This window comes from Sinocyclocheilus anshuiensis, unplaced genomic scaffold (genome assembly GCF_001515605.1).
Source record: "Sinocyclocheilus anshuiensis isolate Anshui unplaced genomic scaffold, SAMN03320099.WGS_v1.1 scaffold1005, whole genome shotgun sequence".
In the NCBI taxonomy this organism is placed as follows: Eukaryota; Metazoa; Chordata; class Actinopteri; order Cypriniformes; family Cyprinidae; genus Sinocyclocheilus; species Sinocyclocheilus anshuiensis.
Window position 1 is genome coordinate 742,833 of NW_015555810.1, and position 13,840 is coordinate 756,672.

Below are 13,840 nucleotides of genomic sequence, written 5' to 3' on the forward strand. Positions count from 1 at the left end.
AACATTTTATAATATTACAGCAAACAATTTTATTGCATATTTAAATTGCATTTCGCATTAGATTTCATTGCATATTATATATATATATATATATATATACTGTTTGCCCCCTTCTTCCAGATGAATGTGTTTTTTCTTTTGACGCTTAATAAGAAATTGAAAGAAGCTAAATATAAATTATCTGACAATTTATCAGAATTCTCGGCCCGAGTCCGACTGGAGCCCGTCTCGGTTTTCTCTCTCTCTCTTCCCTATTGCACAGCTGCTGTTGCAGCCATTAAAATAGTTCAGTTTTGTTTTTAATGGCAAAGTGGTTATATTTCTTTTCTTTTCATTATTAAGTTAATTAAGAAATATGTTTGGAACATTTTTTGTTTTTTAAAGTAACGACCAAGCGGCCAGCGGCAGACAATGAGTTCATCAGGTTTGATCAATTTAGCCTTCTCAAATCAACACGACTTGCCTAAAAAACGTTTAACAAAAAAATGTGTGCTGTTAGGTGCATTAATATCCAATAGTTTGTGCGAAGAGTGGAAGTTAAAGCACGCTCTGCAGGACATTGAGGCGCCGGCGCGATCACTTGCATTTTTTTCTTAATAACAGAAACAACTTGCTCATAAATATAGGAGTAATGCATCATTCGGAACTGTAAAGGGTTACAAATCTACAAAACGTTGTGCTTTTTTAAAATAAAGAAAACAAACAGGATGCGCTTTTCTGCCGTCTCGGTCTTGAAAAGGAGTGTTTCACAAAAATGAACCGAAACTCAGCGAATACTTGCCTCACAGACATGATGCCTATAGAAAGCTTTAAATTACTACTTTAAAATGAAATAATTCAATAATACCGGTATCACCGCGGACTCTTTTCCTGCTTTCCTTCGCTTTTAAATAGCTTGCAAAAGCGTGCGCATTTTACTTTCACTTTCAAATAGCGGGAATTCGGCATAAAGCAATTGATCGTTTGAATTTTCCCTCTTTTCCTCGCTTTCCTTCGCTTTTAAATAGCTTGCAAAAGCGTGCGCATTTTACTTTCACTTTCAAATAGCGGGAATTCGGCATAAAGCAATTGATCGTTTGAATTTTCCCTCTTTTCCTCGCTTTCCTTCGCTTTTAAATAGCTTGCAAAAGCGTGCGCATTTTACTTTCACTTTCAAATAGCGGGAATTCGGCATAAAGCAATTGATCGTTTGAATTTTCCCTCTTTTCCTCGCTTTCCTTCGCTTTTAAATAGCTTGCAAAAGCGTGCGCATTTTACTTTCACTTTCAAATAGCGGGAATTCGGCATAAAGCAATTGATCGTTTGAATTTTCCCTCTTTTCCTCGCTTTCCTTCGCTTTTAAATAGCTTGCAAAAGCGTGCGCATTTTACTTTCACTTTCAAATAGCGGGAATTCGGCATAAAGCAATTGATCGTTTGAATTTTCCCTCTTTTCCTCGCTTTCCTTCGCTTTTAAATAGCTTAAGCTATTAAGATTTAATTTGGCGTCAATTGCTTGAATGCAACAACAAAATACAACGTCAAACTCACTTTAGCCTATATATAAAACATAGAACTTTTATTAACAAAACGAATAAAAACACACCATGCTATAGGACAGGCTATGCCTAATATAAAATAACAAATAACTTACATAAAGTTTAAATAGGTAGCCTATACAAAACTGGAAATAAGTAAACATGTATAATATATAACCAAATAAATAAGAAACGTAGAAAGTTTATTAGCAAAATGAATAAGAAAGCTTGGAGGCACGGCATACACCTTGAAAAACAAATTACACGAAGTTTAAATAAAGTAAAAATCAGCAAACACTGTGGAACCAATTAAATAAGAAAACTTATTTAAAAATAAAAAAATAAATATAAAAATAAATAAAAACTTCCAAAATCACCTTAGATAAACGGCAAAAGTCAACAGGCTTTTCAAAATCCAAAATACTGCCAAACAGGCGCTTTTGCATTTCGTTTCGAAACTAAATCACGAATACGAAACGTAACCGGTGTTGTGGCTTAACAACGGTATCACCGTCAGCACCGTCAATTGCGGCAAGCCTACTATAAAACGAAATAATTATAATCGAAAACAAAAACTCTTTTATTATGTAATCCGTAAAGATGCTATTCTCTCTAAAGGCACGTCCAGTGAGGAGATGGCGAGTCAGGATCGTCAACTTCCTCTTACATATTTAATATAGTTACTCAACTTTTTTTCAACAAAGTATAAATCACACCAACTCTTGGAGCTCATAGTAGGTGCATCTTAAAATTGTTATACATTATTGCACTCTGTGGAGAAAATTAGTGATATTTACTTATCAGAACCCTACTGTTGTGATATCTTCCTTTAGTGCGCAATCGAGTGATTTCAATTGTAAAGTTAGTAAACTGCTCACTGTCTATATTAGTGGGGACGTTGCCGAAAATGATAAGGTAGGGCTCATAGACGGCTCCGCGGATGATCCAGTTCAGTCTGTCTTCATTGTGAATCAAAATGCCCTGCTTGGCCACGCCATACGCCACCACCCAAATACTGAGCAGAAACATGAAGAAGAACAAATCCATCATCTGCAAAGAGAAGAGACAACATTCATAGCTCAGTCTGTCTGCATTTGCTTTTATGCAAAAATATGTTACATTATGAGAGGCTCATATGAATCTTTATCGCCCCTGAGGTCCAAGATGTTTCATATTACAATGAACTCGTTCCTTTCAAATGATCAATAAATATTTGATTCCTTGTGACTCTCTCAACTTAGGCTGTATAGAATTATTGTATAATTATCAATTATAAGTGAATTATTGTCAATTATAAGTGAATAAATGAGCATTATGAACATGCAAACCCACCATTTTCCTGACGATGATAATCTTGGGGCCAAGAGTTCGGCTGATAGTGAAGATGGCCATTAATCGGAGACAGAATATGATGAAGTCGATGCAGAGAATAACTTTACCCACATAGAACACAGTACCGGAGGCCTGAAGTCTGTACGACAAACACAAAAAGACTGATTTAGTTTACTTTCTATTCATTTCTGAGTCATTATGCAACTTAACTGAATTTAAATGAACACATGAGGGACACAAACTTTAAATATGATTCCTTTATATGGCCTACAAGAGAGTCTAGTAATGTTGAAAGTTTGATTTATTTCAGTTAAATGAATATGCATATTTAAATAGCATTTTGCATTAAATTTTATTGCGTATTTAAATTGCATTTTGCATTAAATTTTATTTCATATTTAATTTAAAAAACGGTCTACAACTGACTTAAACTACTGATTAATAGTCCTTACAAAGTATAGTATACAAAACAACATATTTTTGCATATATACATATAATTCCATATGCAATTTTATAATATAATAACAAACATTAATAGTTTGCAAATGCCTTAATATAATATAATATAATATAATATAATATAATATAATATAATATAATATAATATAATACAATTTAATTTGCATTTTGCATTAAATTTTCAGTGAAATCATGTTAATTGTTTTAATGAGCAGATTCATAATTCGGAATTCCACGTGGAATTTTTTATGCATTAAAATGTTCTAGCAAACATCTGTAGGTAAATACTGCTTTTTTATTAAATATTACTTTTTAAATATTGCTATTTATTATTTTTTTATTACCCAAACAATATGCAAATCTGTGAACAACTTCACAACAATTTCTTTGATTTTACAGTTGTTTACAGCCATTTTCTCTAAAACCAAATGTATGAATTACACAAGTTCTGATTAACTTGTGTAATTCGTACATCTGTTCTAGAGAAAATAATTATTAATAATTTAATAATTCTTTATGGGAATAATACGTTTCACCTTACCTTAATGAAAATGATTACTGTAACTAGATTTTCACTGTTTTTACTGATTCAACTTGACTACATTGACTGTTTGATCAAACTTATTGTTCCTCTTGATTAAAAAAAGACCCTTTTAAGTGATTTCAGAGGAAATACATAAATACAGAGATACATATTAGTAATTGTTTAAAAAAAAAAATTATACAGCTCTAAGTATGAGGATCATTTCTGTATAATCTCAACTTACTGAAAGCAAATATGAACTGTACGGAATTAATATGAATCATGTCTTAACTGTAGTTGCGTTTACCTGCAGACCAGACCAGCAATGAACAGTATGATTGACAGCACATCCAGAATGTTCCACACATCACTGATGTACATCTTTGCTTTCCTCCGGAAACCAGGCCCGTCAAAGTCATGATAGAACTGTGGCATATCAGAGTTTCAACGTACAGAATAACAACATGATGGGTGAATAATTACAACTTCACCCTAAAGGAGGTATATTTCCTAAGGGTGGAAATTACAGCCCTGTGCGGGACTGTTTTCTTCCGCTCCCATGATTTTTGTGTTGTACATATATATATATATATATATACAGTATATATACAGAGCTGGGTAGCAATCGGACTACTTTGATTACTTTTAGATTACTTTTGACCAAACTCATTTATCACATTGATTTAAATAGGATAATCTTGTACCACAATGATAAAAATACAAAGACCCGGTTTCACAGACGGGGCTTAGACTAAACCAGGATTAGATCATTTTAATAAACTTGCTTAGAAAAAAAAACATGGTGTTCATCTTGAGATAAAACAAAGGCACTGATATATTTTAAGATCAGTCAATGCAAGTTTAATATTAGGTGAAAGAGGTTCATATGACAAAAAAGTTTGGGAAAGTCTGCATTACATGTAAATAAGAAAAAATGTGAATTAGTGCATTTTAATGTGTTTGAAAGACAAAAGCCTTCCAAAGACATAATAATACATGATTAAATAACCCTCTGATAATTCAAATAAAAAATGAATGTGTTTATCAGTAGTTGATGCAATGTTGAAAACACTTCTTAAAATTAAAACGATTTTTGTAAATCCAGTGGTCAAATGCTGTGTCTTCCACAAAACTGTGAAATGAATGCATATAAGCGGTAGGCGTTTTGTTCTTTTTTTTTTTTTTAGAAAGGAACATTTCAAAGATGAATAATAATAATACTATTATCGCGTTCTCGTATTGCGTACAAGGCATTTGAGCGAATGATGTAGGCGTAGTGGAAGGTGCAACGGGGAGCGAGTGACGAACGCGGAAGCATAGAGGAGAAAGCAAAACAAAACACCTGTCACGAACTAGTACTACAAATCCGGCCATATTTGTTTGAACTGGAGTATACGGACCAGGAACTCCACGAGATGGAGGAGGCTGCAGCGGCGGCGGCACAAACTACAGATGTAGTTCATGTGGTTTCCCTGTGCTGTAAACAAAACTTGGTTCTGGCGAGACTACACTCTCTCCCCGGAGCGTCATGTCATTCGCTCGAACGCCTTGTCGTGAACGCGCCTGCTTGAGCGACTGGAAGCTGGAGATTACAGTTTATTCATTTTTAAAGGGGTCATATGATGCGATTTCAATTTGTCATTTCTCTTTGGAGTGTTAAAAGCTCTTGGTGCATAAAGAAGATCTGTAAAGTTGCAAAGACTAAAGTCTCAAATCCAAAGAGAATCGATATTTTTCTTACACTAATGCATCATTTCAATTCAGAAGGCCTTTATCAACACCCCGGAGCCGTGTGGAGTAGTTTTATGATGGATGGATGCACTTTTTTTGGCTTCAAAAACAGGGGCACCATTCACTGCCATTATACAGCTTGGAAGAGCCAGGACAATTTTAAATATAACTGCGATTATGTTCGTCTGAAAGAGGAATGTCAGGTACGCCTAGGATACCCTGAGGGTGAGTAAATCATGAGCTAATTTTCATTTTTGGGTGAACTATCCCCATTCATTTACTCCTACATAAAAGTGAATAAATGTTTGTGGGAATTTCTATATTTTTATACAATAAAATATTGATACTTGGTGTTCATGTATCGATACATTATTGCCAAGCAAAATCTCAATACCAATACCAGTGTTGGGGAACATTACTTTCAAAAGTAATGCATTACAATATTGCATTACACCCTGAGTTTCTAACCCTAATTGCATTACTTAGTTACTTTTTATGGAAAGTAATGCATTACGTTACTTTTGCGGTACTTTTTGTTATAATAATAATAATAATAATAATAAATCTTTATGTAATATTCATAATGAATAATTGTTCTTTAATATTCTAAAGATTATTTGGTTGTGCATATTGGTTATGTAATAATAATATTATTAATAATATTCAAATCACTATGAATATTACATGAAGATAATAATAATAGCAACTCATGAAAACTGCATAAAGACAACAGCAAAAATAATCTTTTTGTAATATTCATAATGAATAATTGTTTTTTAATAGTCTATTTTTTATTATCATGCCAAAAAACAAAAACAAAATCATTAAAACTGGTTGTGCATATTGGTTAAGGCATCATGATAATAATAATAATAACTCATTATGAATATTACATGAAGATAATAATAACAATAATACATTATAAAATAATAATCACTTTATGTAATATTCATAACGAATAATTATTTTTAACAGTCTAAAGATGGATTATTATTGTGTCAAAAAACTAAATTAAAGTAATTAAAAATCGGTTCTGCTTATTGTTTATGTAATAATAATAAAAACAAAAATAATATAATATATAATAATAATAATTTTATGTAATATTCATAATGAATAATTGTTCTTTAACAATCTAAAAAAAATTATAAAATAATTAAAATTTGGTTCTGCATATTGCTTATGTAAAAATAATAGTAATATTTCTTTGTGCAACATTCATAATGAATAATTGTTCTTTGATTGTCTAAAGATTACGTATTATTGTGTTAAAAAACACAACAAATGATTGAAACATAAAAAATGATCTGTATGATGCTAACATTGGTTTAATTAATTCACTCATGTCTTTAAACGCATTCGTGTGAATGTGGCCTGAAGATGCTCAGAGTTTGTGCCTGTAACTCAACTAACCGATAATGCCGTTTGAGTTTGGTGTCTGAGCTTCCAGAAAAGACTGAATCCATGGCCAGTTTCTGCTGCTCTGTCCTCTCGGCCTGTCTCTGGATGTCTTCATCCCGTCTGTGAGAGTTCAGTTTAACATTAAGAATTAAAACACCACTTATATGAAGCCACTGCGAATCACTGAAAGTCATGGTTTGTGGTGAAAGTGCATTTGCAGCTTAATTATTCAGTGCAGCGCTGATATCTGATGGTGTGTGCATGTAATGACCCATTGACATGACTTCAGGTTTACTTTTAATAATGCATTTGATGACAATGAGTGTTTTTACCTGAAGGTCAGGAAGCCGGTGTAGATGAGAGGAAAGAAGATCATGCAGAGCAGCACTTTCCAGTGTGGATTATCCACAGACAGCTCTCCACACCAGATCTGAGTCAGCAGAGCCTGTACAGAAAACACCAAAAACAACAGCGTTCACAGGTAGTTTTATTATTTCGAGCGAATGGTTTGCGTGCACCGCTTACCTACCCTTTCACAGACTCCAAAAAAGATATTTATGCAATCTTTTAGACCACAAAACAACCTTTTAATAATATATAAATAAAATTCCATCAGAAACAAAAGCAATACGTTTTGTAGAAATAAAATAAAAATAATATTATCATTATTATACAATAAGATGTATAATATTATTAATAATAGCTATTATTCTTATTGTACAAAGTATTGTTTTGTTATCTATGCAATATAATAATAATAATAATAATAATATTTGATAAAAATATCGTTATGTAATATTTATAATGAATAATTGTTCTCTAATATTCTTTTATTTATTATTGTAAAAAAAACAGAAATAAAAAAAGAAAAATAGTGCTGCATATTGGTTATAATAATCATCATCATATTTATTAATCATCTGAAAGCTGAATAAATAAACTTTCCATTGATGTATGGTTTCTGATATGTTCATTGTTACATCCAACAGCAGAACACCTCAATCGCCATTGTCATTCTTGTCTACATCTGCTCCGGCGGTGAAACAATGGCGGACTGATGACAGTCACTCAGGGCGGAGCTAAGGTAAGACACCAGTCCAGTCCATCCTATGACCCCTTTAAGACTGGTTTTGTGCTCCAGGGTCACATATAATAATCCTTATGAATAAATAATATGAATTAAATAATAATAATATTCGTTGATAACGTTTCTGATAGATAATATCATGTTTTTTGCTGAATGTGGTATCCTGTCAGCAATAACCTGTCCGTGGGCTTTTTTGATTACTGTCAGGTTAAGTGCCGGTGATGCAGTGTTGCCAGATATTGCTATGAAAACAAATAAAAACCGAAAAATAAAGAGAAAATAAACCAAAATTAGTGCAAGATAAGACAAAGATATCGCTAACTCTAAACTGCAACTTCCCACTTTATTAACTTTCTAAAGTGTCAAATTAAGTTGAAAAGAAGACTCCAGAGACGCTTATAATAGCTGGATCTGGCAACACAGAGGCTTGCACCCTCACTCACAACTCAATCCTCGTTCACTCCACCAAACGGTCTAAACTGAATTATACATTCAGACACTCATATGAGGAGTTTTAAACAGTAAATTAGCCATTCAGAGAACACATTTTATTTTTGAACATGAAAAATGTACCGAGGTCCGGACCTCATAGCCATGCAGGCAGCCCGATCAAAAGTTCAGTTAAACAATCATAAGGACACCACACAATAGTCGAGTTTTTTTTGACAAATGTTTTTAAAAATAATCTCCTTTTGTGATCCGAAAAATGAAAGAAGGGAATATGGCATTAGAACATCACAATGGTGAGTAAATAATGACTTAATGTTCAATTTTGTGTGAACTATCCCTTTAATATGCCAAGACAGGAAAGCCATTCATATTTGTGACCCTGGAGCACAAAAGCAGTCTTAAGTCGCTGGGGTATATTTGTAGCAATAGCCAAAAATACATTGCATGGGTCAAAATTATTGATTTTTCTTTTATGCCCAAAATCATTAGTATATTAAGTAAAGATCATGTTCCATGAAGATATTTAGTAAATTTCCTACCGTAAATATATCAAAACTTAATTTTTGATTAGTAATATGCATTGCTAAGAACTTCATTTGGACAACTTTAAAGATGATTTTCTCAGTATTTAGATTTTTTTTAGGGTTTGTTCACCTGGACTCCAGAGTGAGCGATGAAGCTCTTCGCGTCGGCTTCGAGCGCGAGCCACAGACAGGTGCTTCTGCCCCACGACGGAGAGACGCGGATCAGCAGCTTCTGCGCCCGCTGCATGTCCCAGCTGTGACACTCGCTGAACACACCTGAGACAGGAAGTCACCAGCACAGGGTTAAAGGTCACAGCTCTGCTCAGAGGACATGAGGCGATGTGTGTCGGCTCGTACCGATGGCTTGTTTCTCGTAGTGACTGGCCAGTTCTCTCATTTCCTTTGCCTCTTCGCTGTCGTCCTCTCCGCTCTCCTGCGCCAGTTTCCTCAAGATCTTACTGGCTGCCAGAGCGGCTGCGATACAGTCTCTGCACTGCAAACACAACACAATACTAACTACAACCGCAACCACACTGACGCTATTCAAGAGGAGATAATTATCTTTTTAAAGGGGTCCTATTATGCTCTTTTACAAAGTCTTGATTTTGTTTTGTTCTTTGTACTAGAACAGGCTCTCATACTAGGTTGTTCGAAAAACACATTATTTTTCTCATATTTTACATTATTACAGGAGTCCAAACGAGTCGTTCGTTGTAGTTTTTTTAAGTGATTTCTGTTAAATAAAATATCTCCTTTTGAAGTGGACTTTGAGCTTTGTAACTTTGCAGATCCTTTTTATGCTCAAACAGCAACATTACAGACTAACTAGAGTTGAAAAAGTGAAAAAGCATAATAGCACCCCTTTAAATACACAATCAGATTATACCATTTATCATAAATCATATGAGTACTTGTTTCACACAAACAGCATCTGAATAGCTAAATTTAGGCAAACTACAATGAATAAAAATAGAAAACTCCATAATTTATATAATGTAGTCAAAAAATTATGAACAGCAGCCATTATTATTAGTATAAAATAATTTGATATGTTTTATTTTTAACTTGTTTAATCATGTGAACATTCATTTTCACAAAACTGAATGGACAATATTTCACATGAAAGAGAGGCAACAAAACTGAATAATAATAATAATTATTGTTGTTTTTGTTATTATTATTGTTGCTATTAATATTTATTATTATTATTAGTAACGATTATGTATTCTTTTGTCAAACATTAAAATAAAAATAAAAAATTGGTTATTGGACACTTGAAAACATAAAAAATTATCTGTATGATATATAATAACAAAATATTTCACTATAAATACCACACAGGTATGCAAATAAATCAGTTGTTTTTTTTGTTCATAACCAGTGTAATAATAATAATTATTATTATTATAGTTATTAAATACTCATAATGAATTTCATTTGAATTGTTTTTTAATAGTCTAATGATTATGTATTATTGTGTCAAAAAATACAAATAAATAAATTACAATCTGGTTCTGCAAATAGGTTATTGGACATTTAAAAACATAAAAAATAATCTGTATGATATATAATAACAAAGTATTTCACTATAAATACATTACAGTTGCTAAAATCATCAAATAGTTTTTTCCTTAATCAGTTTAATTATGTGAACTATCCAAATGCACTGATTATTATTATGACTATTATTATTATGTTTCACAGCTATATGAGTTTCTACCACCAAATGAAGCAGAAAACAAGTAAATGCGAATCCTAAAGTGGAGCGTTCATCACTAATCACTGCTGTACCTGCTCCCAGCCGATCTCTGCCAGTTCTGTGTTATTCTGCACGACGGCCCAGAGGAACAGATCCCGTCCCGGGTCCCAAACCGTGTCTGCGCTCCACTCTTCACCCGAACACGGCAGATCCACCAGGCCTTTGGACGGCACCTGAAACAGTGAAGAAAACACACCGACTCTTCTGATAACCATCATTCTAGAAGCTTGCCAAAACATGTCCGGGTCAAAAATAAGTCATATTAAATTATATTTTGTACAAGATGCCTACTTTAGAATCTTTGAGATGCATTGTGACTAGTGCTGTCAAACGATTAATCGCGATTAATCGCATCCAAAATAAACGTTTTTGTTCTAATAATATGTGTGTGTGTGTGTGTGTGTGTACTGTGTATGCTTTGGATGCGATTAATCGTTTGACAGCACTGATTGTGACATTATTATTTTCATGTCAATTAATAACTAATCTTTTTTTTATCATTATCAATGTAATATCATAATTTTTGTCTTGTTTTCAAAGTTTCAGTTTTAAAAAAGAGTTTGTTCATTGAAATAAATCTGAAATAAAAGAAGAGAAATATTATATTAAAGATTTTGGATGTTTTTAAGGCAACGTTTTTAAAATGTAAAAATTTTTAAATGTTGCCTTGGAAACAAACTGAAATAAAATAAGTTTAGGTTAAAGTACTAAAATTACTAAAACTGAAATAAAAATAAAGCTAAAAAGAAATAAAAAAAACATAATACAACAAAAACATGCATAACAAAATTATTAAAACTAAAATTAAAATAAAAACTGAAAATATAAAAATAAAAACATTAATACATTTTATAATAGTATATAAATGCTTACATGTAAATTAATAACCCACTTTCATAATAACATTATCAGTTAAATGTAATTATTTTTGGCTTGTTTTCCAGTAAAAATAACATCATTAAAACTAAATTTACATGAAAAAAGGGAAAAAATTAAATTTTGTTAGTACTGATGCAAAAACCATTGCAATCCTCAGCAGTGTTGTTATTGCTAACTTAAACGAAAACTATTAAAATTATTTTCGTTAAATGAAATGAAGCTGAAAAACTAAATGAAAATAACTATTAGCTGACGATCTTGAAATATTTCTCTTGAAATTTCAAATTTTAAATATTGCCTTGGCATTTAAATTAAATAAAAAAGTTGAAGTACTAAAATGACTAAAACTAACAACAAAAAATAAATGAAAGTTAAATAGAAATATAAAAAAACGAATAAAAATTAAAAATTACAAAATTACTACTACTGAACTAAAATTAAAATGGAAAATGGAAAACATAAAAATAAAAATTATTAATAAACACTTGTTGAAGTACAGTATACACTCTTAAAAATAAAGGTGCTTCACGATGCCATAGAAGAACCTTTTTGTCTAAATGGTTGCATAAATAACCTTTAACATCTGAAGAACCTTTCTGTTTCACAAAAGCTTCTTTGTGGCGAAAGAAGGTTCTTCAGATTATAAAAAGCTAAGAAAGAGATGGTTCTTTAAAGAACCTTTGACCGAATGGTTCTTTGTGGAACCAAAAATGGTTCTTCTATGGCATCGCTTGGAGAACCTTTTGAAGCACCTTTATTTTTAAGAGTGTACTACAATAACACTGCTGTAATATGAAAAAATAACAATGTATTAATTCAATTTAATTGTATTTATATGTCCTTGTTGCTGAGCTGTTTTTGATGTGCTGTTCTTAAACTTGCCATCAAACGGACATCATCTTTGGTCATCTTGTAGCGTGACGGCTCGTATAACGGCTGAGTGAAACTCCCCAGCAGGTGGCGCACTTCTTCAGCCACGTGACTCAAGGAGATCTTTGTGCTTCCAGGCGGCGGCTCTTGACCCCTGCGGATTTTTCCACCCTGGACTCTTTTAGCGAGTTTGCGCAGGAAGAAGCAGGCGGGCAGGTGGGCGTAAAGCTCACAGAGCGTGTCCTCATGCTCCAGAAACTTCCTCACACACACTCCATTCTCCAGCAGGAGCCGCACGAACTCAGGTTTGTCTCCCACCAGAGCAGAAAACATGGCCGGATGCAGATCACAGGACTGAGACGAGAAAGATATGGAAAAAACATCACCACAAACTCAACCAGGTCACCCTAGTGCAGGGGTGCCCAACCCTGGTCGTGGAGATCTACCTTCCTGCAGACTTCAGTTCCAACCCTGATCAAACACACCTGTCTGTAATTATCAAGTGCTCCTTCAGATCCTAATTAGTTGGTTCAGTTGTGTTCAGGGTTAGGCACCCCTGCCCTAGTGTATTACTATTGACTTCTAAGCAGGGTTGTTATTGTTAACTAAAACTAAAACCTTTAAAAAATAAAAAAAAATTACTTAAAATAAACATTAACTGAATTTAAATAAAATATCTAAAAAATAATATTTTATATTTTATATCCAAAGCAACATTTCTCATTTTCTTTTAAAGTTAAAGTACTAAATAAACTAAAACTAAAAGGAAAAAAATTATAAAAACTATATAGACATGTTTAAAAATGTTTAAAAACACACAAAATAATTACATTTAAAACGATAAACATTTTCATTCAATTAAATGAAATAAACATTTCCTGAAATAAAATAAATTACAAAAATTATCATCTTATTTTATATCAGCTTGTTGCCAAGGCAATAGTTCTCATTTTCATTTCATTGAAGTAATAACTAAAACTTATAAACTAAAAAAAAAATATAAATAAAAATTAATAAAAACCATAGACATATTTTAAAAAACTAATAAAAATAACAAAACGCAACAAAATTACAAAAACATTAACTAAAACTTCAATACAAAGAAATGTCATTACTTGAAATAAAATTAACATTAAATGAAATAGAATATTATATCATCGCCATGGTAATATTTCTCATTTTGTTTAGTTTAATAAACAAAATAAACAAAAATTATATATATATATATATATATATATATAGACATATTTAAAAAAAAAAAAGACAAAAACACACTACGAAAACATTAAAAAAAAACAAACTTTAAAA

General features: G+C 32.2%; 1 protein-coding gene across 1 annotated transcript in view; it reads right to left on the bottom strand.

Annotated features, from left to right (window-relative positions):
• Positions 1 to 13,840, bottom strand: part of trpm2 (transient receptor potential cation channel, subfamily M, member 2) — a 47,581-nt gene that overhangs the window by 17,830 nt on the left and 15,911 nt on the right. Inside the window, exons 10-18 of the mRNA XM_016469348.1 lie at positions 12,545 to 12,886; positions 10,816 to 10,956; positions 9,382 to 9,517; positions 9,155 to 9,300; positions 7,296 to 7,408; positions 6,960 to 7,083; positions 4,139 to 4,257; positions 2,849 to 2,987; positions 2,395 to 2,566 (exon numbers count right to left, since the gene is read on the bottom strand). Coding sequence (XP_016324834.1) covers positions 2,395 to 2,566; positions 2,849 to 2,987; positions 4,139 to 4,257; positions 6,960 to 7,083; positions 7,296 to 7,408; positions 9,155 to 9,300; positions 9,382 to 9,517; positions 10,816 to 10,956; positions 12,545 to 12,886 — 1,432 coding nt within the window. The remainder of the gene's footprint in view (positions 1 to 2,394; positions 2,567 to 2,848; positions 2,988 to 4,138; positions 4,258 to 6,959; positions 7,084 to 7,295; positions 7,409 to 9,154; positions 9,301 to 9,381; positions 9,518 to 10,815; positions 10,957 to 12,544; positions 12,887 to 13,840) is intronic.